This window comes from Colobus angolensis, unplaced genomic scaffold (genome assembly GCF_000951035.1).
Source record: "Colobus angolensis palliatus isolate OR3802 unplaced genomic scaffold, Cang.pa_1.0 Scaffold14, whole genome shotgun sequence".
Lineage (NCBI taxonomy): Eukaryota > Metazoa > Chordata > Mammalia > Primates > Cercopithecidae > Colobus > Colobus angolensis.
The window spans coordinates 8799935-8826680 of record NW_012114488.1 but is presented as its reverse complement, the minus strand read 5'-3'; the positions used below and the strand labels follow the sequence as shown (position 1 = coordinate 8826680).

The window sequence follows — 26746 nt, the reverse complement described above, 5'->3', positions numbered from 1 at the left end:
ATTGATTCTAAGTGTTCTGTACGTATTGAGGATATTAACCATTTGTCAGTGAATAAGGTATACTTTATAGTGGAATTTGAGCCTATTTTGTGTTGCATCAAAGGGGGTTTAGATATGAATTTACTAGGCGGTGATGCCTATGTAAACACTTGAGTCTAGTATTACATAATAAGGCTTTATTAAATGCAGTTATGCAAGAGAAAAAAATATACGAAGATACATTGCTCATACATGAAAAATATCAAAGGAGAATTTAAAACAGGCTAGGTTCATGCCTGTAGCCTTAGCTACTCAGGAGGCTAAGGTGGGAGGATTGCCTGAGCCTGGGAGATTGAGGTTGCAGTGAGCAGTGACTGTGCCACTGCACTCCAGCCTGGGCTACAGAGCAAGACCCTGTCTCAAAATAAACCAAAACCTACCAAATGCTTCTACTTTATGACTTGCTCTGTTTATCATCCTATTTATGGGGTGATACATTATTTGACTTAAAATAAGTTAAGTTGTTCAACTTGATTAAAAGCTTAACTATTTTTAATTAAATTATTTTTATGATTAAAAATTATATCTTTGAAGTATATTTACCAAAATGTAGTTAAGTTTGTCAGTTACCAAAATGTAGTTAAGTATGTCAATTACCTAGTGTTGTTTTCAGCTTATTCAGTACATTTGACTCCTTCACAGAAACTGCTGGAGCAATTTCCTTTTTGAAAATTTAACCTCAAGGAAGTTAATGTTTTTTAAATTCTTTAGGTGTTAAAAAAAAATCATTCCATTCAGTTAATTTGGGCTTTTCAAAATTTGCTGTAATTTTTTCTTTTCTTTTTTTTTTTTTTGAGATAGAGTTTTGCTCTTGTTGCCCAGGCTGGAATGCGATGGTGCGATCTTGGCTCACCGCAACCTCCACCTCTCGAGTTCGAGTGATTCTCCTGCCTCAGCCTCCCAAGTAACTGGGATTACAGGCCTTTGCCACCACGCTTGGCTAATTTTGTTTTTCTAGTAGAGACGGGATTTCTCCATGTTGGTCAGGCTGGTCTTAAACTCGACCTCGGGTGATCCACCCACATCAGCCGCCCGAAGTACTGGGAATACAGGAGTGAGCCATCACACCTAGCCTAAATTTGCTATAATGTTAAGGCAGATTTTTGCAAAATTAAAGTATATTCAGTCCTATATTTCTTTCTTGTGGTTGGAAGGTCATGGTATAATATTGGTCTGTTTTAGGGTAACACTGGTGGAAGTTACTGAAATGTATTATCAATATATTTTTCTTTTAGCATTATTCATGAATAAACTCACTATTAATGTAAACTTTTAATGATAGATTTCTGTGTAGTTCAGTATATTCGTTTGTATTGAGAGAAACTGTATTCTTTATCATTAGTAATTAACATGTGGTAAATAGTACATAACAGACCTATTAGGATACAGATGTAGCCGAATAGCATCTGCCATTTTGATTTTTGTACGACTGCAATGTATCTATTTCCAATAAGAAAACAGTGATTAAAATATTGTTGGCATTTTTTTTCTTACAGTGAAAATTCTCGACTGGCTGCTGAGGTTTACAAAGACATGCCTGAAACCAGCTTTACTCGAACCATTTCTAATCCTGAGGTGGTTATGAAACGACGGAGGCAACAAAAATTGGAAAAGAGAATGCAGGAATTTCGGAGCTCAGATGGGCGGCCTGATTCAGGTACAAACTTGGTATTTTTCTCTGTTCTACCTGTTACAAAGAGCATTGTTGAATTACACTCTTTATACGTGCATGAGACCTGCTTTAATTAAAGCAATGGGTGAAGTAACCTTTTCCTAACAAATGTGTACCATATACTTCTGGTACAAAATCAGCCTACCCTATGTACAAGAGTTCTGTTCACATAGGGATATGTTTAGTTTCATACTTTCCCTCAGTACAGCTCTTAAAAAAAAAAAAAAAAAGCTAGAAAATTTCAAGTATATACAAAAAAAGAGAGAAAGATACAGTAAACTCCCGTATACGGATCACCGAGGTTTCTTCTGTACTCCAAAATACATTGCCTCCATTTTCAAACTATTATTGGGAAGCAAATCCCTAACTTCTCATTCTTTCAACTATAAATATTTTAGTATATTTTCCTGAAGGATAAAGATTCCTTAAAAAGCAAAACAAAATATAACCATAGTATCATTATCAATATAAAATAATTGGTAATAATTCCTTAATAGTATCAAATAACTAGTCATTGTTTAAATTTTCCTGATTGCCTCAGATAATTCTTTTATTTGGGATGGGATCTGAATGAGACGTAACACATTGAATGCACGGTCACTTGCTTCTGCGTCCATCGCAGACACTGCTCAGGACTCTATTTCTCCTGAGCATATTTCAGCCTAGTGTCCAGAGACCCACCATCTGGGGGGAGCATTGGCCCACCCTAGCGTTCGCTCTTATTTTGACCCTTAGCACCCTATAACTGAGTCCTAATTACATATTTCACAGGACTTGTTGTGCCAGTGATTCAAAAAAGATCTCAGAGAGTATGGGACTTCTTGGTTCCATAAATATTTTAATAGATTATATTTGAGATGTGAGTGATTCTTGTTTATATGTATTTTTCTTGTTCTGTCAAGAATTTGAAATAATTTCTAAATATATGCACCGAAAAAAACACAAGAAAATAAGGAGTCTGAAAGAAAATATAAAGAAGAAGAGTAGTAAAAAGTTTTTAAAAGACAAGAGGAATGCTTAGCAATGGCTACATGTGCTAACCACATGCCAGACCTGAAGGCACTTTGTATACTGTAAGAATGAGTTTGATATTATTACTGAAATGAATTTCTGAATTTATTCTATGGTTCCTTTAAAGAATATTCCATTGTGGGCTAGAGGTAGTGAGTCATGGTAAACATAGCTAGCTTGCAGTGTCAATTTTTATATCTAACTTTAAAAAATATTTGTCATAGTGAAATATGCTTTAATGTGGTTAGAATGTAACATTTACATATATTTTTTTTTACGATGAAATAGGAAGTTTTTGTATATCACTTAGCTTATGTCCCCAGATTCCCCCATGTATTTTGCACTGCCATTGGGGGTATTTTGATGGAAAAGTTTGATATGCTTTGTTAATAAGCTGTTGATGAGTTTTAAGCTAGGGGTTTAGAAAGCTTTCATTGTAACCTGAGCTTTCTATCTGGAGAGATTACTGTGGAAGCAGAGTGGAAGATGGATTTGAGAGAATTCTGATTAGAAGCAGGCATGCCCATTAAAATTATTGCTTTGCCTATATAAGGAATAAGGGGTCTTTGAACTGTGTCATTGACAGCAGGATTATAAAGGGAGAAAGGTCTGAAGAAATATTTAAGAGGTAGAATTATCAGGAACTGGCAATAGACTGGATTTTACTGAGGAGGGGAGGCATTCAGGATGGCCCCTCTGCTTTTTATTGGAAAGATGTTGATGGACTGTAGAATGAAAGAACGTTTGGGGGTGGAAGGTAGGTTTTGGTTATGTGTGTCACATGAAGTGCTGGTGGGATATGGGATATATTTTAGGCCAGTGTTTCAGTAGCACATGGTGATTAGGGTTTGGGAGTGATCAGTGTTGTTAGTGTATAGGTGATTCAGAAACTTAAGGGAAAGCCATTGATAAGAGGAATCAGCAAAGAAAACAGGAAAAACTGCAAAGAATTAGGAGGAGAAATAGCAGAACATCTAAGTACAGCTTGTCTATTAAAGGGGTGATTGGGGGTAGAAGGAGCATTTTTCTGTATGTAGACTCTGAGGAAACTCTTAACTAAATATTGATAACAAAAAATGACCCTTTATGGTTAAATACTAAGGAAGCCAAAAGTATTAATGAAGTCTAAGGTTTTTATTTGTTAGTTTTAACAAATAACTTGCTCTGAAAAAATATATCCTTACAGCCTACTGCAGCTATCAGCTTAGCTATCAGGTTGATTCTTCAGTGTGGGCTGGAGACAAGGGCAGCTGTGAATACTCCTTCTCTAAGAGTGACAACTGTGTCTGTTATTTTTCTCTCTTTTACCCCAAGGATTAGTTTCTCAAGTTCTGATGACAGAACCTACATGTCCCCCTTAATTTGGTTCTGTTAAACTTAACCTCACAGCTGATCAGGCATCATAATTCATAACAAGCTTTGCCCCTGAACTTTGTATTTTTTGACACTTAGTTATATTTGCTTCATGATGGCTTCAAAATGTAATTGACCCCAAAATGCCCTACATATCTCAATTAATTCATTTGTGTCACAAATACTCTACTACCATTTATTGTTATGTTTTTTTTTCAGTGATAAATTAACAAAATTGTGAGATAAGTTTTAGTTGATTCTTCCTCTTCTTGGGCTTTTTAGTGTGCAGTCTTAGGAGTAGCAGGGCACTGTGAAGTGCAGAAGCACATGGAGCTGGGGTCAGGGTACAGTTGGAACCACTGCACAAACCAAGAGCCACAGTTTCTTCATCTTCAAAACGGGACGCTAACCAAAATCATATAGATGTTAACTGCAGTCTGCCTAATTGTTTACTCATCCTGTTGTACATATTTTTTTTTGTGACTTTCTTGAGGCCCGTATTTGGATGTGGCATGTAATTAAATAAGGAGTGTACGTTCTGGTGTCATGGAAAACACACAGTTTAAATGGACTCCTCTCCTGTTGCTGATCTCCCTATCTTCACCCAAAAGGCAGGATCCTCTTTGGAAAGCACAAGTGACATTTTGCCCACCTCCTTAGACACATGCACGCAGACACACAGTCATACAGGTGCACTCTCTCTTATGCGTGCGCGCACACACACACACACACACACACACACACACTCATACACACAGAACTTAAACCCTTCCAGTGGCTCTCATTTAACTGGAATAATTCAAACTCATGATGTGATCATGGTCTGAGAAGTCCTGTAGGATCTGGTCTCAGCTGGTTTCTGACCTCATCTGCCCCTTTTCCCCTCGCTCTGTCCGTACTGGCCAGTGAACCCAACCAGACTTACCCCAACCCTGGGCCTTAGCAGTTGCTGGTCATCTGCTGAGACAAAGCCCTTCCTTTAGATTTTCACATGGTTACCTCTGTCTCGTTGTTCAGGTCTGAGTTCAAATGTTTATTCTTCAGAGTTCTTGGCCAGTCATCCAAGCTTAGGATGCTCTCAGTCATGTTCTTTCTCACAACCTTTTATATTTCACAATGTACGTCACTATTTGAAAGGTATTTATTTGTTTTCTTGTTAGTCTTCTTCCTCTGCGTCCTGCCTCCCAACCACAGAATGTAAGCTGTTGAGGCGGGAACATCATCTGACCTGCTTAGGCTGTTTCCTCTGCATTGGAACAGGGGAGCCCCTGGGCAGTGTGAGCGTGCACATGGTAAAGATGTGCTGCAACCTGTGATTCCCCTGGCCTGGCCTAGCAGGTCCATATTCCAATACTACTGTGGACTAGTTGGTTTCTTAAAAGACCAACATGATTTTACTGTGAGCTAAGTTATCAAAATGCAATTCGTGCCAGACTTGTTGAAAAAGAGAGTATGAGAAATATTCAGTAGCTGAAATAACTGCATTAGAATTAAAAAGTAATAGAATCATGGAAGTTAAGAATTTGCTTCAAGAAACCCACAGATTTTCTAATCTAGCTCTCTTAAATTACAGGTGAGAAAATTGAGAGTTAAAGAAGCTGGAGTGCATACCTAGGGGCACACTGTCTCAATGGGACTGTGGAGCCTATCTTAATTTCTTCCCTCAGTATCCTTTCATCTAGACTTCAGATTTCAGGGCATATTAATCTTGGACCATAGGTAGAAAGCAGATTATGACACCAAAAGTGACAATATTATGACATATACATGTAGATTTCCATTAAAAAGAAACGCAAAAGAAAATGTCAGGATATCCAAATTGCTGTGCTGTAGTTGGTTTTCTTTTTTTCCCCTAAATAAGTTCACAACTATAAAGGACATTGTAGTTTGTAGTGCCTGGAAGTAAAAATAGAACTTTGCTCTGTTGGCAAATCTCTCATGAAAAATACTTGGCCTCGAGCACCTGAGATCTCCTGGTTCCTACTTCACTTTTTAAAAATGAATTTATTTAGTGGGTTAATATTTAATTTTATCTGGGTTTTTAGTTTGTTTCAGATTGATGATCAGGAATTAGGAAAATGGGAGAAATAGGTATATAATAATATGTAGGTAAGGAAATGGGAAAGCAGTTGAATAAAGAGCAGGACCATAGAGAAATTCTGGAATTCCTTCCTTTTCTTTCCTCACTATAGTGGAAATCAGTTCATTGTTATAAAAACTTTGGCTTGAAGAGAGAAGATGAAAATGATCCTTGTCATACTGGATTGTTCATGATTTCTAAATGTCACTAGATCAACTAGTTACTGCTATTATATGTTATCTAACAGGAAATGAAAAAAATCGTTATTAGGCAGATTGTCTTTGTACTCATTATAGCTAGAATGCAGGTACCTTTTTCTCAAGTGACTGTAAATGTTAGCTACCTCTGTTATTGGCATAAAGTAGGTTGTACTCAAAGATGTCAAAATGTTTTTTCAGGTGGAACATTGAGAATTTATGCAGATAGTTTAAAACCAAATATTCCCTACAAGACAATCCTGCTGTCTACTACAGATCCTGCAGACTTTGCTGTGGCTGAAGCTTTAGAGAAGTATGGTCTGGAAAAAGAAAACCCTAAGGATTACTGCATCGCCCGGGTAAGGAACTTGATCAAATCAGTAGCTCTTTCTACTTTGCATTTAAATGGAAGGTTTTCTTTAAATCAAATTAAACCTAGATTTTCACCCCACCATGTCATTTAGAATCTGATAAATTACAAATCATGTGCTAAATATATATGTTTAAAAAGCAGTCTCCCTTCCATTACAAAAGTAATATGTTTCTATTATAAAATAAGAAAAATATTAAAAGGCAAATTAAAGAAAATAAAAATTACCCCAAAAGCAACTGACCACATATATGTGTGGTTCTAATTCTTGTCTCTTTTCTGTTCCATTGATATATATGTCTATCTTTTTACCAATACCAAGCTGCCTTAATTACTGTAGATTTATAAGTCTTAAAATTATGTAAAGTATGTGCCAGTTTTGTTCATTATTTTAAAAAATTGCTTTGTTTATTCTCGGTTGTTTGTGTTTCTTTATAAATTTTAGAGTCAGCTTGTCAGTGTCTACCCAGAACCTTCTGGGATTGTGACTAGGTTTGCATTACCTCTGTAGATGAACTTTGAGAGACTTCTCATCTTAATAATATTTAGTCTTCCAATTTGTGAGCAGAGTGTATCTCTTTATTTACTTAGTGGTTTAAATTCTCTCAGCAGTGTTTCATGGTATTCAGGGTGGAGGTCTTGTGCCTCTCTTGTTAGCTACAGGTAGAATTAAATAAAAGGGCTTGTTGTTTGAGTTTTATAACTTTTATCTTCTTGCTGAGAAGCTAAGAAGTTACATTGAGTTGGAAAAACTAGTGATTTGTAACTTAGGAATATAGCCCAACTTTTAGCGGACAGTAGATGGGAAATCATGTTTTTCTCACATTGAAATGACAATAAAGGAATACAAATTTGTTCAAATGCACAGGAACAAAGAGAATGAGAGAAGAGATGACGAGATTAGAGTAGTCTGTGGAATCTGGCAGGTGTGAGTGAGAGGTCTCTAACTTGCCAGAGCAGAGAAGTCTTGCTGGGAGGACATGGAGACAAGCAGGCAAGTGTGTCCCAGCCGCAGAAAGACTCAGGAATTAGAGGCTTTGAAACTTTCTAAGGGCTGAAAAGAAGAAATTGGGCTGAAAGTTTCTATAAGAAGTGGCAGACTCCACCAGATTCACTTCCCTACCCTAAGTGCTGAAGGCTAGAGTAAAACTAATGGGAGATGAGCGGGTGTTGAATGGAGTCCTTGGATTTGGAGGTAACAGGACTAGCACAAGGTGACAAGGGTCTTCACTGAAAACAGGAGGATGAAGTGAAAGACTGTACCCAGAATACTGATGTCTAGAAGATTTATGGATCCCTCTCAGAAGGCACTTGTCGAAAGAAAGATTTGTATGTAAATGGACCTTTGGAAATTCTGGTCTAATAACATCACTCTGAGACTTAGCAACAGTAACCCTTGCCCACATATTTAGACTTTACATTCAGCTTTCATGGGACTTGCTGTCAAATGTCGATAGCCAAGGTTCAACAGACATTTGAAAAAAGTACCTTTAAAATGGGGACAAATCAACACAAACATTAAGAAAACTGGAGCTAAAAGGGAGAAACTAGAGAGAGCAGATGGAAGTTTGACAACACTGAGACTCACAGAGATAAAGAAAATAGTGCATCCATGAAATAAGACTAGAATGCCAGAAAAAGAAACAGAGAAAGAGCTCTTAGAAATTTTATTAAGTAAATAAGAGATAGAGGGAGAAAATATTAATAAGATAGGTGGAAAATAAGGAAATCTACCTAAGTACAGATCAAAGAGAAAAAGAAGTAAAACAGACAAGATACTTAGATTATTAGTGCAGAATATCTAACATATACTAAAGGGGGATCAATCAGAGAAAACCAAAGGAAGCCGGGCATGGTGGCTCACTCCTGTAATCCCAGCACTTTGAGGTCAGGGTTTTGAGACAAGGCTGGTCAACACCGTGAAACCCTGTCTCTGCTAAAAATACAAAAAAAAAAAAAAGAACTGGGCATGGTGGCGTGCACTTGTAATCCCAGCTACTTGGGAGGTTGAGGCTGGGCAATTACTTGAACCCGGGAGGTTGCAGTGAGCCGAGATCTTGCCATTGCATTCCAGCCTGGGCAATGGAGCGAGACTGTCTCAAAAAAAAGGAAAGAAAACCAAAGGAAATGGAGAGACGGAAGTTATCAAGGAAATACTGCTAGAATCTCTCTCAGAACTGAAGGAGTTTAGTTTCTAGGTTGAAAAGGCCCACTGAATAATGGTACAATTGCTTTGACAAAGACCCAAACCAAAGCTTATTATTTTGAAATTGCAGAAAACTAGTGTTAAAAAGAATGATTCAAAAGAAAATGATTCAAGTTACATGTAAAGGTTTTAGCAGTAAGACTGGTGCTAGACTTCTCAACAGTAACTGTGGAATCTGGCATGCCATGTACTTTCAAATGCAGAGTGAAATGATTTCCAATCCAGACTGTCAACCAAGTGTTAGGTGGATGGAATAAAGACATTTCAGAACATGCAAGACAAAAATTTACCTCACATGTGCCCTATCTCAAAAAAGTGCTGGAGGACATTGTCCAGCAGAATGATGGAGTAGGCCAAGAAAGAGAGAGAGGGAGAATTCAAGAATAGAATCTATCAGGAGAAGGGAATTCCCAAAGATGGTGGGGAAGGAAAGTCCAGAAGATTCCTCTGCAGTAGTCCTGAGCGGCACACACTCGAGATTGGAGATAATGTCCAAAACTGAAGGTAAATAGCAGTAAGGACACATTGTTTAGAAATATGGTGGTAAATATTAGTTGTGACATCTAAAATAAACAAATATCCAGTACATTCCTGAGGATATTTCTATGAGCATTTATTTTTGCAGTAGTATTCTGTGCATAGCAATAAAAGAGCAGACAAGAAGCCCAGCACTAAGGAGTGCTTCTGCCACTCAGTGACATGTTGCTCTGCAATGTCAATTAGATCTCTACCGGTTGACCTGGAGATATATACAGGCACACCTCGGTGATGTTGCAGGTTTGGTGCCAGACCGCCACAGTAAATCTGGCATCACAATAAAGTGAGTCACACGAGTTTTTTGGTTTCCCAACACATATAAAAGTTATGCTTTTAGTATATTGTAGTCTATTAAGTGTGCAGTAGCATTGTGTTTAAGAAAAAATGTACCTACCTTAATTTAAAAATACTTTGCTGCTTAAACAATGCTAACAATCATCTGAGCCTTCAGCAAGTTGTAATCTTTTTGCTGGTGCAGGGGCTTGCCTGGATGTTGATGGCCGCTGAGTGACCAGGGTGGTGGTTGCTGAAGGTTAGGTTGGCTGTGGCAACTCCCTAAAATACAACAAATGAAGTTTGCTGCATTGATTGACTCTTCTTTTCACAAAATATTTCTCTGTAGCATACCGTACTGTTTGATAACATTTTATGTATGGTAAAATTTCTTTCAGAATTGAAGTCAGCCCTCCCAACCCCTGCCACTGCTTTATCAACTAAGTTTATATAATATTTGAAATCCTTTGTTTTCATTTCAACGGCGTTCACAGCATCTTCACCAGGAGTTGATTCCATAAGAAACTACTTTCTTTGCTTATTCCTAAGAGGCAACTCCTTGTTTGTTCAAGTTTTACCATGAGATTGCAGCATTTCAGTCACATCTTCAGACCCCATTTATAATCTTAGTTCTCTTCCTGTTTTCACCTCATCTTCATTTACTTCCTTCACTGAAGTCTTGAACAGCTCCAAATCATCTATAGGATTTGAATCAATTTCTTCCAAACTCCTGTCAGTATTGATATTTTTCCTTATCCCATGAATCACGAATGTTCTAACGGCATCTAGAATGGTGAATACTTTCCAGGTTTGCACCTCACATTTATCAGAGAATCACTATCTATGGTAGCTATAGCCTCATGAAATGTATTTCTTAAATAATAAGACTCGAAAGTCAAAATCGCTCCTTGTTCCATGGGCTGCAGAGTGGGTGTTGCTTTAGTAAGCATGAAAACAATGTTAATCTTGTAACTCTCCACCAGAGCCTGGGTGAGTAGGTGCCTTGTCAGTGAGCAGTAATTCATAACTTGACTGGCACCAAGAAGCCTAGCTTTCTGCCTGTCTTTGCTTTCAACATGTCTTCCTCACTATGTTTAATAAATTTTTAGCTTTTGATTTAAAGTGAGAGACGTGCAGCTTTTCCTTTCACGTAGAGGCCATTTTAGGGTATTAATTGGCCTAATTTCAATATTACTATGTCTCATAGAATAGGGAGGGCCAAGGAGAGGCGGAGATGGGGAGTGGAACATTCAGAACACACACATTTATCAGTTAAGCTTGCCCTCTTTACATGGGTGCAATTCATGGCACCCGAAAACACTAGTAATATCAAAGATCACAGATCACCATGACAGATTTAATAATAATAATGAAAAAGTTTGAAGTAATATGAGAATTCATACAATGTACACACAGACACATGGTGTTGGAAAAATGGCACCAGTAGGCGTGCTCAACACAGGCTTGCCACAAACCTTCATCTTGTATTTGTTTTTTCTTAAAAGAGCAATATCCTTGAGGCATAATAAAGCAGCAAGGTATGCCTGTACATTTACAAATACCCGGTCATCATAAACAAAACCAGATAACACAATGCTGTGTATATGTTTACATGAGCAAAGAGAAAGGTAAATGCATAGAAAAGATATTTTCAAACTGAGTGAGGGAAAGAGGGAGGCAAAGACTTTTAAAATGTGTTAAATGATTAAGATCTGAATCGCATAAAATAAATGCATAAAGATAATTATTGAAAGTATGGTCACAAAAATATAGTTATCTCAGAGTAGTTTTTTTTTTTTTTCTGTGCTTTTTCTGTATTTGTATTTTTTTTTACAGTGAACTTGTGTTATTCAGAATCAGAAAGAAATACAGCCAAGCTCATTTCGTTGTGGGGAAGGGAGAAGATAGATGAGCATGGGTATTTGGTAATTTGATGCACCTTTTTATTTCTTCGGCCTTTTATTTAGTAGGAAGCAAGAAATAATATTGATAAAATTGAAGGAAAATGGTTGTCTCAGAAGTGAAATTTTAAAATTTATACTTCTAAATGAGAATCCATAGATAAAGAAACACTGTCATGAACTAGAGTTCTGCCATACTCTGTGGGGCGTTGATGGGGTAAGGTTGTTTAGTCAAGGTAATTGTGCATTCTCTCTGAAGGAGAAATTCTGCCATATTTTGTGAGCTGTTGATAGGGTAAGGTTATAAGATTGTATAGTCAAGGTAATTGTACATTGTCTCTGAAGAAAAAATACCTGAGCTAGAGGACGTTGTGGTGTGTTGCCCTGACAGTTACTTGAAGTATAGGAGAGCTCTGTTATAATCCTGGGCCTTATACGATAACCACTTATCTGTTCACAAGAACTATGTAGCAAGCATGATTGTATATAGGACACATAATTTACGTATAGAATAATGAAGTCCATGGATATGAGGGGTTTTTTAAGTGTTCCTTATACTTACAATTGATTAGTAACTGCTGTACAATGTTTCCTAAGTCAGAATACTATTAGTAAAACAGCAATGTACATAGGGTCTGTACTACTGAACAGAAGCCTGATGCTTTCTGATCTGTGTCCCTCATCTGTTGCGTGAACATTGAGGGCAGAAACTTGAAACCCCGTCTCTACTAAAAATACAAAAATTAACTGGGCATGGTGGCGGGCACCTGTAATCTCAGCTACTTGGGAGGCTGAGGCAGGAGAATCACTTGAACCCCCAGGAGGCAGAGGTTGCAGTGAGCCAAGATCACACCACTGCACTCCAGCCTGGGTGACAGAGCGAGGCTCTATTAAAAAAAAAAAAAAAAAAAGTCTAGTGTTGCATCTGATACATAGTGTTGCTCCAGTCTTTGCCAAGGGAATGTTTATGTTGATTAGTGTATATAAGTCTATTTAATAATAAACTGTTCTATAAAATTGCATCTGATAAACTTTGTAACATCTGTTTCAGTAATTTTTGGCTCATTTTTACTGATGAAAATGAGAAAGTGAAGGAGCACCTTAATCGGGGTTTTAAAGTTATAAAAGCCTATCTTGGGATTTTATTGACAGTCCCTTATGAAATCATTTGATAATTTCCTTTGAGTGTTTCTTCTGGTTTTGGTTTTCTGTTCTATTATTTCCTAACCAGTTTTCTTTTACAGGATTAGGCAGTACAAATCAGGAGGTAATTATTGTTTTGCCTTGAAATTCTTTATCTTCTCAGCTCGCCTTTTTATTTTTTTATTTTTATTTTTGGAGATGGAGTCTCGCTCTGTCACCCAGGCTGGAGTGCAATGGCATGATCTCGGCTCACTGCAACTTCCGCCTCTTGGGTTCAGGCCATTCTCCTGCCTCAGCCTCCCGAACAGCTGAGGGACTACAAGCGCACGCTGCCATCCCTGGCTAATTTTTTGTATTTTTTAGTAGAGACGAGGTTTCACTGTGTTGCCCAGGCTCGTCTCAAACCCCTGAGCTCGGGCAGTCCACCCGCCTCGGCCTCCCAAAGTGCTAGGATTATAGGCATGAGCCGCTGCGCCTGGCCCAGCTTGCCATTTTATAAATTGTAGCTGTTTTCATATTCTTTATTCATTATTTTATCTATTTAATTATTCAATAAATTTTTTCCTTGTTAGTATTATCCTGGGATAAGAAGAAGCTGCCCTTAGAGTTTACAATAAAGGGAGACAGAAAGACTAAGAAATAGAAATAGAAAAACAGGGAGCTTTTCTATTAGAATGAAAATCATTGAATGCTTTCTAGAGAAGTTGTACTTGAGCTGAAGGATGAATGAATGTTATTAGACCTGAAAGTTGGGGCAGGAGGGGTCATGGAAGCATGATATATGTCACCCGAGTGTGAGAATTCTGATTCCATGTGACTTGGCTCTAAATGTTGGATAACGATGGAGACTAAAGAGATGAGTGAAGGTCAGATCCTGAAGTAGTATGTGTTCTGAGCCAAGATACTGAATTTAATATGAAACACTATGAAGAAAGATTAATTTATGATAAGGTATGTTATAGTCTATTTGTCTTTTTAAGGTAATTGAAGCAGTGTAGAGAGAAATTACGGGGTTCTGTAGAAGAGTCTAACCCATTTGGTATGTGAGCGTGAGGATACATTTGGGTGGTGAGGTCTATTAAGATAACATCATTACATTAATTACAGGTTGCAAGTAATGTTCACATGCCAGTGACTTGGCCTTCTTTTCTTATTCTCTCTAATCCCGTTTTGGTTCATGTTAGCAGTATGTTAGAGTGAAGATGAAGCACCAGCCCAAAGTCTAGAAGAATATTGGACAACCATCATCTCCACTCTCCTCCATATTACAGTGTTTGGGGGCTTTCTTAGATGATTAAAAAAACTGTTTGGCTCTAGTAAAAACATAATAAAAAAGTAATACAGCATTATGAATTTTTAAGAGTTCAGTGAATACAGTATATTGAAGCAGGTGGTTAAAAGCATTTGTTGAATGAATGACTACTTGCCCTGTAATATATCTAAATGGTCTGATTAAAATTTTATCATAAAGAGATTATTTACAAGAATACGAAAACTATTCTGGCTTGTTGTGTGGTGGTTATCCTAAGAGATCACATATTGTATGAACCCACTTTATAAAAACAATTGTTTGAATGTGAAAAGGTGGTTTAAGGACTAGAGAGATTGAAATTTGCAATAGTGAAGAAATTACGCAGAAGTTAACATATTGCCTTTCCATATAAAAGATTGTAAAACAAAAAAAGAATATTCAGTCTAGCTCTTTTTAGGGACCAGGTGATTAAAAGCAGCCAAATCAGCTGGCTTAGCTTTTTATTGTAGACTATTACCTTTCACTTTTATTGATGATTATTTAGATGAGTGAGAATTGTTTCTAGTGCTTGATTAATATAATTCTACAGTGACATTTTATTCATTCAAAAGCAATAAATGTATTCTTTTAAGTACTTACCAACCTAGTTACTTTGGCACATTCACAGTTAATTATTTTTGTTTTTTTAGGTTATGCTTCCTCCTGGAGCCCAGCATTCTGATGAAAAGGGTGCTAAAGAAATTATTCTTGATGATGATGAGTGTCCTTTACAAATCTTCAGGGAATGGCCAAGTGACAAAGGTAGTAACCTTATTAAAGGATTACTGACACCAGATTCCTACATGATATACCAGGTGTTCACCTTACCACATGATGTAGGAGATGTGTACATAAATATTTTTGGATAGCCTTGTTGCTGTTGTTGTTGTTGTTGAGACAGAGTCTTGCTCTTGTTACCCAGGCTGGAGTGCAATGGCGTGATCTCGGCTCACTGCAACCTCCACCTCCTGGGTTCAAGCAATTCTCCTGCCTCAGCCTCCCAAGTAGCTGGGATTACAGGCGCCCGCCCCCATGCCCGGCTAATTTTGTATTTTTAGTAGAGACAGGGTTTCTCCATGTGGATGGCTTTTTGCTGTAGAGCTTTCTGCCTCCTTCATTTACTTACTTGATGATTCCTAAGTGATGCTATTGTCCATAAGACCATACTTAGCTTATCTGAGTCTCATGTGTTAGATACTGAACAAATGGTGATACTGCAGGTAAATCACACATCTCATGAAGAAACTAGAATATTAGCACTAGAGCAAGAAGCGGAAGGTTATTGGTATCTACCAGTAGTAGATAACACATTTCATGCTGACCAGATTAACTGTGTGATGTTTGAACAAATTTGTTATAATAGAGAAAATGACTTCTGTAACCCTATAGATTGTCCAGTGATTTAGTCATTTCAGATAATGAATTCACACTTAGCACTACTGAAACAATTTTCCCTAATTATTTCAAAGCAGTCAAAGTTTAAAGCTGTGTTTTTAAGAAAATATGATTTTCTTTCAAATTCATGTCGTAAGTTAACTGTTAACTCTGTAGAGGGCCTTACGTTAATAACGACATAAAAATATATTGCCATTTAATCGTGTCAATATGGAATGTAGATTGGTAGTTTTAAAACACCAAAACTTTCTCAGCAAGCAAATTTCTATCCTCCTTAAAACACTTGTTTAGTACTTTTTAAAAACAGTGTAAAGTTAAAATTTTATTAAAGGCAAATTGCTTTAATTCTTTAAGTTGAATTTAATAAAAATCAGGTCAACTAAAAATATACATATTTATTTTGTTAGTAATAGAATTGTTGTTTTATTTCAGTAGGCTTTTGTGGGAACAAGTGGTATTTGGTTACATGAATAAGTGTTTTTCGTGGTGATTTCTGAGATTTTGGTGTACTTATCACCCTAAAAGTACATTTTCATATGTGTATTTGTGTGTGAATGTGGTTTTTATATATATGAATGTATTTACTGATCATAGAGTTGTTTACTAATGTAAGCATTTATTCTTAAACTGATGTGTTGTTTTTCAAGCTTATGATGTCTTTAGGTAGCTGTTAATTTAGAATACTCTTTGGAAATTGCTTGCTAGAGCTTTTCAAACACATCAAGAGGCTAATATTTCCTCTGTACAAAAAAGTATAAATTTGAGTAAGCTTTACTCAGTGATTCCTTGGCAGATGTTCCTAAATTACATGCATCTTCTTGAGAAAGCTTTGCACAGTTGACTGCCCGTCAGCTGGCCATCCTGACCAACCTGAATCTGCCTGATGATTTCCCATGCTGCTGTTCTAGGGATTTTAGTCTTTCAGTTGAAGAGGAGGCCACCAGACCACATCCCAAAGAAAACCAAGAAACACTTGGAAGGCAAGACACCCAAGGGAAAGGAGAGAGCTGACGGGTCTGGCTATGGCTCCGCCCTTCCTCCGGAGAAGCTGCCCTATTTAGTAGAGTTAAGCCCAGGTGAGAAAGATGGTCACACCAGCATATATTATTAATGTGCATTTTTAGCTTTAAATCTTTGTACTCTCTTTTTTTTTTTAAATCTTTGTACTTTCTAATGCATCTTCAGTTAGTCTTCTGTTGGCCGACTTAACATTTTTAGCCATTTTTTTTTTTAAAAAAAGGTAACTCTCATAAGATAATATTTCTTTAAAACTTAAGGTTATAAAATATGTATGTATTTACGTAAAAATGGTTCACATGGACAAAAATGAGTATTAAGAAACAAAATTTAACTAGTGTATAGACAATTTTAAATTATTTTAATCCCTTAATTTTTTTTCCCAAGATAACTTTAGTAAAATAGTTAATCTATTAAAATTGACAAAGTGATATTTACCCCTTTTACGGGCAGATTTCATAAAGGTGTGTGTGTCTGTGTGTCTAACTGTTGTTTCTGATGCATGGACAATATCTAAAAAGAATATCTTTAAATTGTGTATCTAAGAAACCCATCTTAGTAAGAGGAAGGCTATTTGATTTTAAAATAACAGACTACGTTTATTTTCACAAGTCCTCTAAATGTTTTGTTTGTAGAACTCTAATACGCCAAAGCTCTTGTTTCAAGTTAGCCATTGAGGAGAGAAATACGTGGGCGTTCTTAAGGAAGTGTTTTACACACACATTCCTAGGTAGAGTGTATATTTGCACATATGTATGCTGTACATGACATTTATCATTCAGTTAACATTACTTCATTTCTTATTTCATTATTAAATGCTGTTATGTGACCTGCATTATACAATGCTGTGAAGATCAGAGTGTTGCACCCGCATCCCAAGCTGCATTGAAAGAAAGCCCGATTTAGTAATCACAAATTAGCAGAAAATTGAACCAGTTATGTGTATGATAATATGGCTTCATGACCGTGAATTACATTTAGTTTCTTAAAGTTAGGTTATTGTAATTAACTAATGATTAGATATGATATTTGTTGTCCAGCAGTCTCATGGTAGAGTAGGTTATATAAATACAGGAAGTGATGGTATCATTTTGATGCCACAGTTAGTGGCAGTGTGGCTTTAGGTAGTAGCTTTTATACTTACTTATGCTTCAGGACTTTAAAAAAATTAATTGATTAGCTATTTGTGAGGCGTATTTGGTGTTGCAAACCTCAGTTTTCTGGGTGGAAAGTTTATTTAAAGTTATATTATCTCACTGTAGTTTGGAAACACATCCCGTATTGTTGTGTGTCTATAATGTGTGTGAGAGCATTGGTGTTTGGTTATCTGAGATAATGAATGGCAACTGTGAAGCAGCCATTAGTTTTTGAACTTAAAAATTTTTAGGCTCTTTTTTGGGTATTGGATCTGCCCTTTAAATTTTTGTATTAAATTCTAGAAACTAATGATTGTTCTTCAAATCCAAATTTTTGAGGATTTAAGAGTGTTAAGTCCTTAGAGAAATTGATAAATAGCAGCTGACAGAATAATTTTCAAATGAGTAATGGACAGTTGATTTGGTAGATAGCAGAAACTGGATGGGAATTCACTCATTGGCTCATGCATTTGATGAATAGTTACTGACACTTGTTGTGTGTCAGACTGCGTTCTGGGCCTTGGAGGCAGAGCACCAAAACACATCAAAGCCCTTCACCTTGGGAAGTTCTCTTCTAGTGAGAATTGCTATTTTGACTGCTTTCATACGTATAGTCTCTCAGGTAATCAAATATATAGAATATTTTTTTGTAGGTGTGGAGTAGATCACAGTTCTGTACTACTTTTCACCAAATACTGGCAACAACATTTGTTACATGGTTATTAGTAGACTGCATTCCTGGTGGCTCTCTGCTGCCTTCAGTCAGCATTCGTTGACCCTTCTACTTTAGGCAAAGCAATGGATACAAAAGGATTAAGTTCGTTCCTGCCTTCGGGTAATTCACACAGCGGGAGGGAATCACACACAGTGCCATGTGACGAGTGACTCTGCCTCTAGTCCCTACTTCTCGTGAGCCCTGTGCTTATGGGATAGCTTAACTTGTTCCACAAATGTCTGAAGTTCAGGTCTGGTACCACTATTTTAAGGGTGACCTAGGGGTTAGTGGCAAGCCTGAATGCAAGGCCAGGATCTTCCCTGCACCAAAGCCATGTTCTTTCACTAAGTCATGATGTCATTTAGTCAGCATGCTGAATGAAATTGATCTCTTTGCCATTTATGAGAAAATAATATTCATCCATAATGATTTGTTACGAATGGATAAGTACTGTATTTCCCCTGGGCACATTGTCAGCCAAGCATTATATCCTCAATGCTGAGATTCTGCTGGGTGTGGTTAGGAGTTCTTAAGATGTGGTCATGAGCTCCACATTGTCTTTTGGAGGAATGGGGAGCAAATATGTTATTTCGTTCTTTGCTTTGGATTTGAATGTGTTCTTTAAACAGAAGAAATCAGCCCAGTGGGGTGGTAGCCCTTTATATGATTAACTCACTGTTGCTGTCCTGCTGCTTGGTGACTCACCTGTTGTCCTGTGGTTTCCCTTAACAGTCTGCATTGGTTTCTAAAACACTGACTGGGGCATTAGTATAGTCTTGTCCTCACAAAAGCTGATGGGTGAAGTGTACCTTTTCTTCCTTTGAAACGTGTCTCACTGAAGTTCACCCTCTGCGTCTCTTCTCCTCCTTCTCTATTCCGCGTGTTCTGCATGGTCTCTGTCCTGCTGATGCTGCCTTCACCTGGGTCCTGGCATGTGTCTTAATCCCAGGGAGAAGGAATCACTTTGCCTACTACAACTATCACACTGATGAAGGTAATGCTATGCTTACTACTACTTTTGTAACTAAAGCACTGACAGAACCTCATGGGCAAAATAGTGTTGAATGACCAAATATCTTATGTATCAGTTTTAGTTGATATAAATAAACTATTTTAAGAAATTTGATGTACTGTCATTTTATTTGTACCTAGTAAGTGTTCCATATCTAGAACTGATTTCATTTACTGGAAGCTTATTTTGCGTCTTTATTTTACCAGGTTCACCCTGGGAAGGAACTGAAAGCAAAAGCAGCACTGGCTGTGGAGGGATGCTGGGGAGTAAAGACAGCGTGCCGTTTCAAAGCACTCCTTGGGTGGTGCTCAGCCAGTCTACCTCCCTTCATTTGTAGACTAGGAAAACTTTCTGGTAGCAGTGCTGTTACTGTCTGTTGCAGGGTTGCTTAGATTTGTCCCTGCTCTTCAAGGTGCTCCAGATTTATTGTCATTATCTATGGAGAAGAAAGAGACTCAGGCACTTTGGGCAGAAATTGACTATTTGTAGAATACTCTTTGAGGAAGGGGAGAAAATTTGGGATTTTTGTTTTTGACAACAGTTTTGTATGTTACTCCCTGTGAGATAACTGTCCTTCTAACGAGGAGAGGGAATGGGCTGTTGCACTCTCCCTTTTCTCCCCAGCTCAAACCAAGCATCCCTTTATCCACTAAATCCTGTGGCCACCATTTAGGTTCTTCAAAATCTGTAACAGCTTTAACTATGGTTTCCTATTATTACTGTGAAGTAATAAGAAAAGAGAGCCTAGGAAGGATGTTTATTTCTAATCTATTAGTTGACAGATTTCTGTTACCATAGTGAGGTGAGGAAAAGGGAGCGACTGAGAAAGCAGCTTCTCTTTCTCCCTTTCTCTATTTTGAAATCCGTTGATGTAGAAAGGTGTGTGATGCCTCTTTATTGTCTCACAGGAGACCTGTCAGAAGCATTCAGAATTTGGAAGGCTATGGATGGAAATTTTTCTTTCATCTCTAAACACATTTTTAATGTTCTGTTTTTAACTTTGCATTGAAATGTTCTTGTTTCACACATGATTACTTATTTACTGCTTTTGCTTTCTTTATTTGTGTCATTTCTCTGTGACTGTATTGCATTCAGTTTTCTTTATTTTTATATAAGTATTCACTGCTGACATGTCAAGTCTTTATTGATTGCTAACTATGGACCATATGTGGAGTGATCAGTGCCAGGGTAAAAAAGATGTTTTTTTTTTTTTAAACCTAGCCACCAGGGAGCTCAGAGATAAGGGAGATAAGTAGATGGAAATCATCATACAATACAGTTAGTGGTACAATTAATATAACAGAAATGGGGTGCTCCGGGAGTAGATAAGAGGGACACATTTCTTAACCAAGGGGGTTCATTAGAACTGCCTTTGGTGTTTAAAACACACAAAATAGTAAACTGGAGGATTTGGACTCAGCAGGTTGGGAAGGGAACTATGTCCAGGAAAAGCCCCAGATGATTTTAATGTCTTGTTCAGATCAGGACTTTATTGGAACAGTTAGAGTTGAAAATTGTTTTTCAACACGATGTGAAGCAGCACAGATGATGAATCAATTTTGTAATGGGTTTTAGGCATCAGTGTCTCTCAGGTACTTCAGTCTCATCTTACCTTCACTCGGTGTCACAGATTATGGAGTATTTCAGAAATAGAAAAGTTTGTCATTAGAATGTAACTTTGTATACCCTAAAATTAACATCAGTTCTAACAGAACCTGCATTTTTATGGAGTCTTTTGTCTGTGAGAGTTTAGCGGCACCACTGCTGAGAGATTTTAGCAGTCTGAAACTGTGCATGCTCATACTCTCCAAACTGTTTAACCTGTGAAGCTCTCAAAGCTTACATTCCTAATCGCAGAGACTAGAGATTTTAACAGGTAATGGAATCAGTGGGTTTGAAAGTTATAAGGCACTCATAAAGCAGATCAGGGAGACTCTTACTGGTTTGGCCTTTTCCTAAGCTTTGGTGGGTGATGTGCTTGCCATACACTAGACTGCCATGGCTGTGGTGCAGGCGCTAAGCTCTGCAGTTACATCATCATTCATGGGCTCTGGAAGGCACATTTTCTCATATGTCAACTCTGAAATCAGGATACCTCATTTTTAGTTAAGGTAACGAAGTGACATTGTCCTCATCTGGGATACAGTAGGTGAAGAATGAGAAAACATGTCTAGATGTATTGGGACTAGAGGGCTTTGGCAGGGCAGCTTCCTCCTCCTCCTCACCCCTTCCCTGTCGTGGAAACACATGCTCATATAAATTAAACATTCCAACAGTTCATAAAGGTATAAAATGACAAAAAGAAAAAGAAAAAGCCACAAAACCCAGTCTTCCTTCTATGCCAGTTCTACTCCAGGACAGAGTTATTTGGGGAGATTTTTCAGAGGACACATGCTTAGGCCTCATCCCCAGGGCTTTTGATCCAGGAGGTCTGGGGAGAGCCATGAGAACTGTACATTTAAAAACCTCCATCAGTGATTTAGCTGTGCCGTCAACCTGTACTGTGTTGTGTGCCGTAAGGGCAGCAAGAATACTGCAGGAAAAGATGTGGTCCGAAGGGAAGGCCCGTGTGTCTTTGATGAGCTTCATTTTGCTAATACAGTTGCTCCTCAGAATCATTCACAAAAATCCAGAGCAGTGGTAGAGAAGACTTTCTTTAATGTAATAAGAATGTGGTGGAATTAATGCCAGATACTGATACGTTTATTTCTTATTTTGAATTTTCTGTATCCAATTTGTTAAATTGTGTTATATAAGTTTGGAGAATTCTTTGAAAAGAAATTCTGAGAATTGAGAACTGTAATGCCTGAGATAACTTTTTGTTTGTTTCAAATAACATGACAATAATATTAGACTTTGCAAATACAGTTGTCTTCCTTCTCTTCTTGCAGATGGTTCTGACTCTAGAGATAAGCCAAAGCTTTACCGCCTTCAGTTAAGTGTTACTGAAGTTGGTACAGAAAAATTGGATGACAGCTCTATCCAGGTACGTAGTCTGAGCTTCCTGCTGCAACTCTGACATTCCAGGAGGCATAACGTATTGTACAGAGCCTGCCACATAGTAGTGAAAGAAGGAATTAGAATTACAGACTACATTGTCCTTAAATGTAAATAATTTATCTACTCTGGGTCACTTTTCTCTGCTTTAGTGTGAAAACAGCAGAATGTGAGTTTATGTTCAAGCTCCACCTCTAGAAATTTGGGCTGGTGATGACAGTGCTCTGAAACTGCTTCCTTTTCTCTCAAAGGTGGTGATGATAATTTTATAGGTCTATTTCAGGATTACAGGATGTAACTATGTAAAAGTGCTTATCACTGGGTCTGACACACACAGCGGTAAGCATTCGGTAAATTCTAATTAAATTTAGCTTAATACTGTTCTCAAGTACTTAAAACAGCTTAACACATTCTTTGAATAAATGAAGTCAGGATTTGTCACTTCTTTGAAGTTGAATTCAGGCAAATCACCCTTGCTCTGTACTTATTTCTCAGTTTGTAAGATGATACGTTCAGATTGTTAATGTAATTTTCAGTTATGTCTGTCATTTCTTCTTTCTTAGCACAGCACTAAAAATGATAAAATAGATAGGAATCTTTAATCATAATGATCTGTATAGATTTGTCCATTAACCATCCAACAAATATTGGTTAAGATGACTGTATGCTTTTTTTTTTTGGAGACAGTCTCCCTCTGTCACCCGGCTGGAGTGCTGTGGCACGATCTCGGCTCACTGTAACCTCTGACTTCCTGGTTCAAGCAGTTGTCCTGCCTCAGCCTCCTGAGTAGCTGAGGTTACAGGCACGCACCACCACGCCTGGCTAATTTTTGTATTTTTAGTAGACGAGGTTTCACCATGTTGGCCAGGATAGTCTTGATCTCCTGACCTCATGATCCGACCATCCCGGCCTCCCAAAGTGCTGGGATTACAGGCATGAGCCACCGCGCCCAGCCGACTGTATGCCTTTTAATGCAAAGTTACAGTATGCCTTAAGTCACTGGATAATAAAAATAAAAAGTCTGATTGTTTTGACTTTTTTTTTTTTTGACAGTTTAATTATTTTTATGCTATTGAGGGAAATCCACTTTAAAAGGCACTAAAAATCCAGAGCTTATTATGTTATATTTATCATAAAAGGGGTACTCACAGTTTTAAAATTCTGTGTTTAAATGCTGTAAACTTCATGATAGGAGTTTCTTTGATTTCCTTCTGTTTCCAGTTGTTTGGCCCAGGAATTCAGCCCCATCACTGTGACCTCACCAACATGGATGGAGTGGTCACTGTGACGCCCAGAAGTATGGACGCAGAAACCTATGTGGAAGGCCAGCGCATCTCGGAAACCACCATGCTGCAGAGTGGCATGAAAGTGCAGTTCGGGGCATCCCATGTATTTAAGTTTGTGGACCCCAGTCAGGATCATGCTCTTGCAAAAAGATCTGTGGATGGAGGCCTGATGGTTAAGGGCCCGAGACATAAACCTGGGTAAATAGATTAACCTTAAGATTTAAAATGTTTTGATTATACTTAAAGTAATTCAGATTATTCATAGATAACTTGGCTTTTTATTTTTTGTTTCAATTTTTAAAAAAATATCAAAGTGGGCCGGGCGCAGTGGCTCAAGCCTGTAATCCCAGCACTTTGGGAGGCCGAGACGGGTGGATGACTAGGTCAGGAGATCGAGACCATCCTGGCTAACACGGTGAAACCCCGTCTCTACTAAAAAATACAAAAAACTAGCCGGGCGAGGTGGCGGGCGCCTGTAGTCCCAGCTACTCAGGAGGCTGAGGCAGGAGAATGGCGTGAACCTCGGAGGCAGGCGGAGCTTGCAGTGAGCGGAGATCACGCCGCAGCACTCCAGCCTGGGGGACACAGCGAGACTCCGTCTCAAAAAAAAAAAAAAAAAGTGAAGTTTGTGAGTTTGGTTCATTGTTAACTTGGGTTGGTTTTAGAGGAAAGAAGAAAGATCTTGACTTTGTCTTAATTGGAAGTTCTCACTGGTTTTAAATTGTTTATATTTAAACTGTGGTTTTTTTAGCCAACATACTAAAACAGTACCTTTTGTTTTGTGGAAAAAACATGGTGTTCTTGGTAATTATTCAGTGTAACTAAGATTATAAAATTTTTTGAAGTATTCTTTTCTGTGACTGATAATGAAACACATTAAGATCTCTTAAGGAATTCAGAATATTTTAGCTCCACCTAGTGCTTTTCTGAAGACTTGCATGTGGGCTTAGTAAGGGAAAACAGAAAGCCTTTCTTAATGACTATCTAGTAAAATTTTTTTGTAGGTAGGGAATATGACTTCTCCTTTGGTTTTACTTTTTTAAAACATACTGTTAAGCCACTTCATTATCTATTTTTCAGTCATGCTGCTTAAAACAACTGAAAACTCCCCTAGAGTGTAGGCTTTCTTCCTGAAGCACAAACATAAACCCACGTGGTCTTCCCTGCTTGGCCTTTCCCATTGTTTTGTTCCACGTATGCCTTTGATTAGTCACCCAGACCTTACACAGTGGGCCACATATGACTATTTAGAATTAATGTCTTTCTCCAAGGTGAATACTTGGTGGGTTATCACATATATTTATTTGTGAAGTTCACAGCTGAAGTGGGCAGATCACCTGAGGTCAGGAGTTTGAGACCAGCCTGGCCAACATGGTGAAACCCCATCTCTACAAAAAATACAAAAATTAGCCAGGCGTGGTGGCACTTGTCTGTAATACCAGTTACTCGGGAGGCTGAGTGAGACAGGAGAATCACTTGAACTCAGGAGGCGGAGGTTGCAGTGAGCCAAAATTGCGCTACTGCACCCCAGCCTGGGTAACAGAGTAAGACTTCATCTCAAAAAAAAAACAAAAACAAAAAAGATCCTGGGAATATTGAGTATATACCAGTAAAGAAAGTTCATAAGGTGTTTTTTTAATTCTGTAAGTTCGTGTGCTGAAAATAGAGCAATTTCTTAAAAATCTTTGAACATTTGGCCTCTTAGTTCTTCCTTGTGTATTAAAAAGAGACTCTGGCTGTCATTGGAATGTTATTAAGTCAGTGTGTTTCTTGTTTTATCCCATCAGAATTGTTCAGGAGACAACTTTTGATTTGGGAGGAGATATTCATAGTGGGACAGCATTACCGACAAGCAAGGTAGGTAATTACGGATTACCTGATAGAAGTGTGCTTGCTATAGGACACCATGGATGAATACAGTAGTTTCCCCTTATTTGTAGGGGATGCATTCCAAGACCACCAGTCGATGCCTGGAACCATGAATAGTACAGAGCCCTATGGATACTATGTTGTTTTCCTGTATATGTGTACCTGTGATAAAGTTTAATTTATGAAATAAGCACACTAAGACATTAACAACAATAACTAAAGGTAAAATGGAACAATATCTATTATACAATATACTCAAATAAGACATATGTTAATTTGGTCTCTATCTCCTCTCTCAAAATATCTTATTGTATTGTACTCACCTGTTTTCAGACTGCAGCTTATCTCAGGTAACTGAACTGTAGAAAGTGAAACTGCAGATAAGGGGGACTCCTGTAAACTGGTAATATGTGCACTTATAAAACATCTTTGTGAAAGCAGACTTCACAGTGGCCCCAAATGTGGGTTGTTCTAATCTGCTGTGTTATTTGTTAGTGATACATGAAAGAAAGAAAGCAGACCATTCTTTTCTCTAAAGACAGGATGAAGCAGAGCCTCTGTGTTTGCTAGGCCTTCTCCTGCGTAGTTAGCCTGACTCAATCAGAGCACCCTTAACACACTCCTGCTTTTATGAGCCTCAATTCAGTTGCTAAATCCTGTTCATCAGTTAACCTCAGACACTTTGCTTCCATAATGACCCCTTGTCTCTGGAATAATCAGTTCATTTCCTTTCCCATTTTCATTCTCTATTGCTGGATAACAAACCACTCTAAAACGTAGTGGCTAAACAGCAACCATTTTATTTGTTTACCATTGTGCAATCTAGTTTGAGCTCACCTGGGCAGTTTGTTTGCTGGTCTTGCTGGTGGTGACTGGTGTGACCACCTTCACCTAGGAGATCAGTTGGTGGCCAGTGGCTGGAGTGCAGGGCCCACTGACCCTCTCTCTGTGCCATCTCACGTCCTCTCCATGGGACCGTTTGTCCCATTGGGGCAGCCAGAAGTCATAGTGTTGTGGTACCTCACAAGAACCATGGAGCTGCCAGGCCTTCTTGAATGTTAGGCCCAGAACTGACACAACCCCGTTTCCTCCACCTTTCATTGGTTAAAGCAAATACGGGCCCAGTCCAGATTCAGGAGGAAGGCACTACTCAAGGTGTGGTTCACTGAATGCCATGTGTCAACAAACTCCTATGATCCTGGAGTGTTCTCATCAGAACCAGAACATGTTACAGTGTCTTCTCTTT

At 38.0% G+C, this 26746-nt stretch overlaps 1 protein-coding gene across 7 annotated transcripts in view; it reads left to right on the top strand.

Annotated features, from left to right (window-relative positions):
- Positions 1 to 26746, top strand: part of MLLT4 (myeloid/lymphoid or mixed-lineage leukemia (trithorax homolog, Drosophila); translocated to, 4) — a 140161-nt gene that overhangs the window by 47045 nt on the left and 66370 nt on the right. For 5 of the 7 annotated variants that reach the window (XM_011934932.1, XM_011934936.1, XM_011934935.1 and 2 more), the window contains 8 exons: positions 1536 to 1696; positions 6554 to 6711; positions 14724 to 14835; positions 16377 to 16544; positions 19286 to 19330; positions 22240 to 22334; positions 23567 to 23829; positions 25419 to 25488. In XM_011934932.1, coding sequence (XP_011790322.1) covers positions 1536 to 1696; positions 6554 to 6711; positions 14724 to 14835; positions 16377 to 16544; positions 19286 to 19330; positions 22240 to 22334; positions 23567 to 23829; positions 25419 to 25488 — 1072 coding nt within the window. The remainder of the gene's footprint in view (positions 1 to 1535; positions 1697 to 6553; positions 6712 to 14723; positions 14836 to 16376; positions 16545 to 19285; positions 19331 to 22239; positions 22335 to 23566; positions 23830 to 25418; positions 25489 to 26746) is intronic. The other 2 variants (XM_011934937.1, XM_011934939.1) reach the window with 1 other exon arrangement.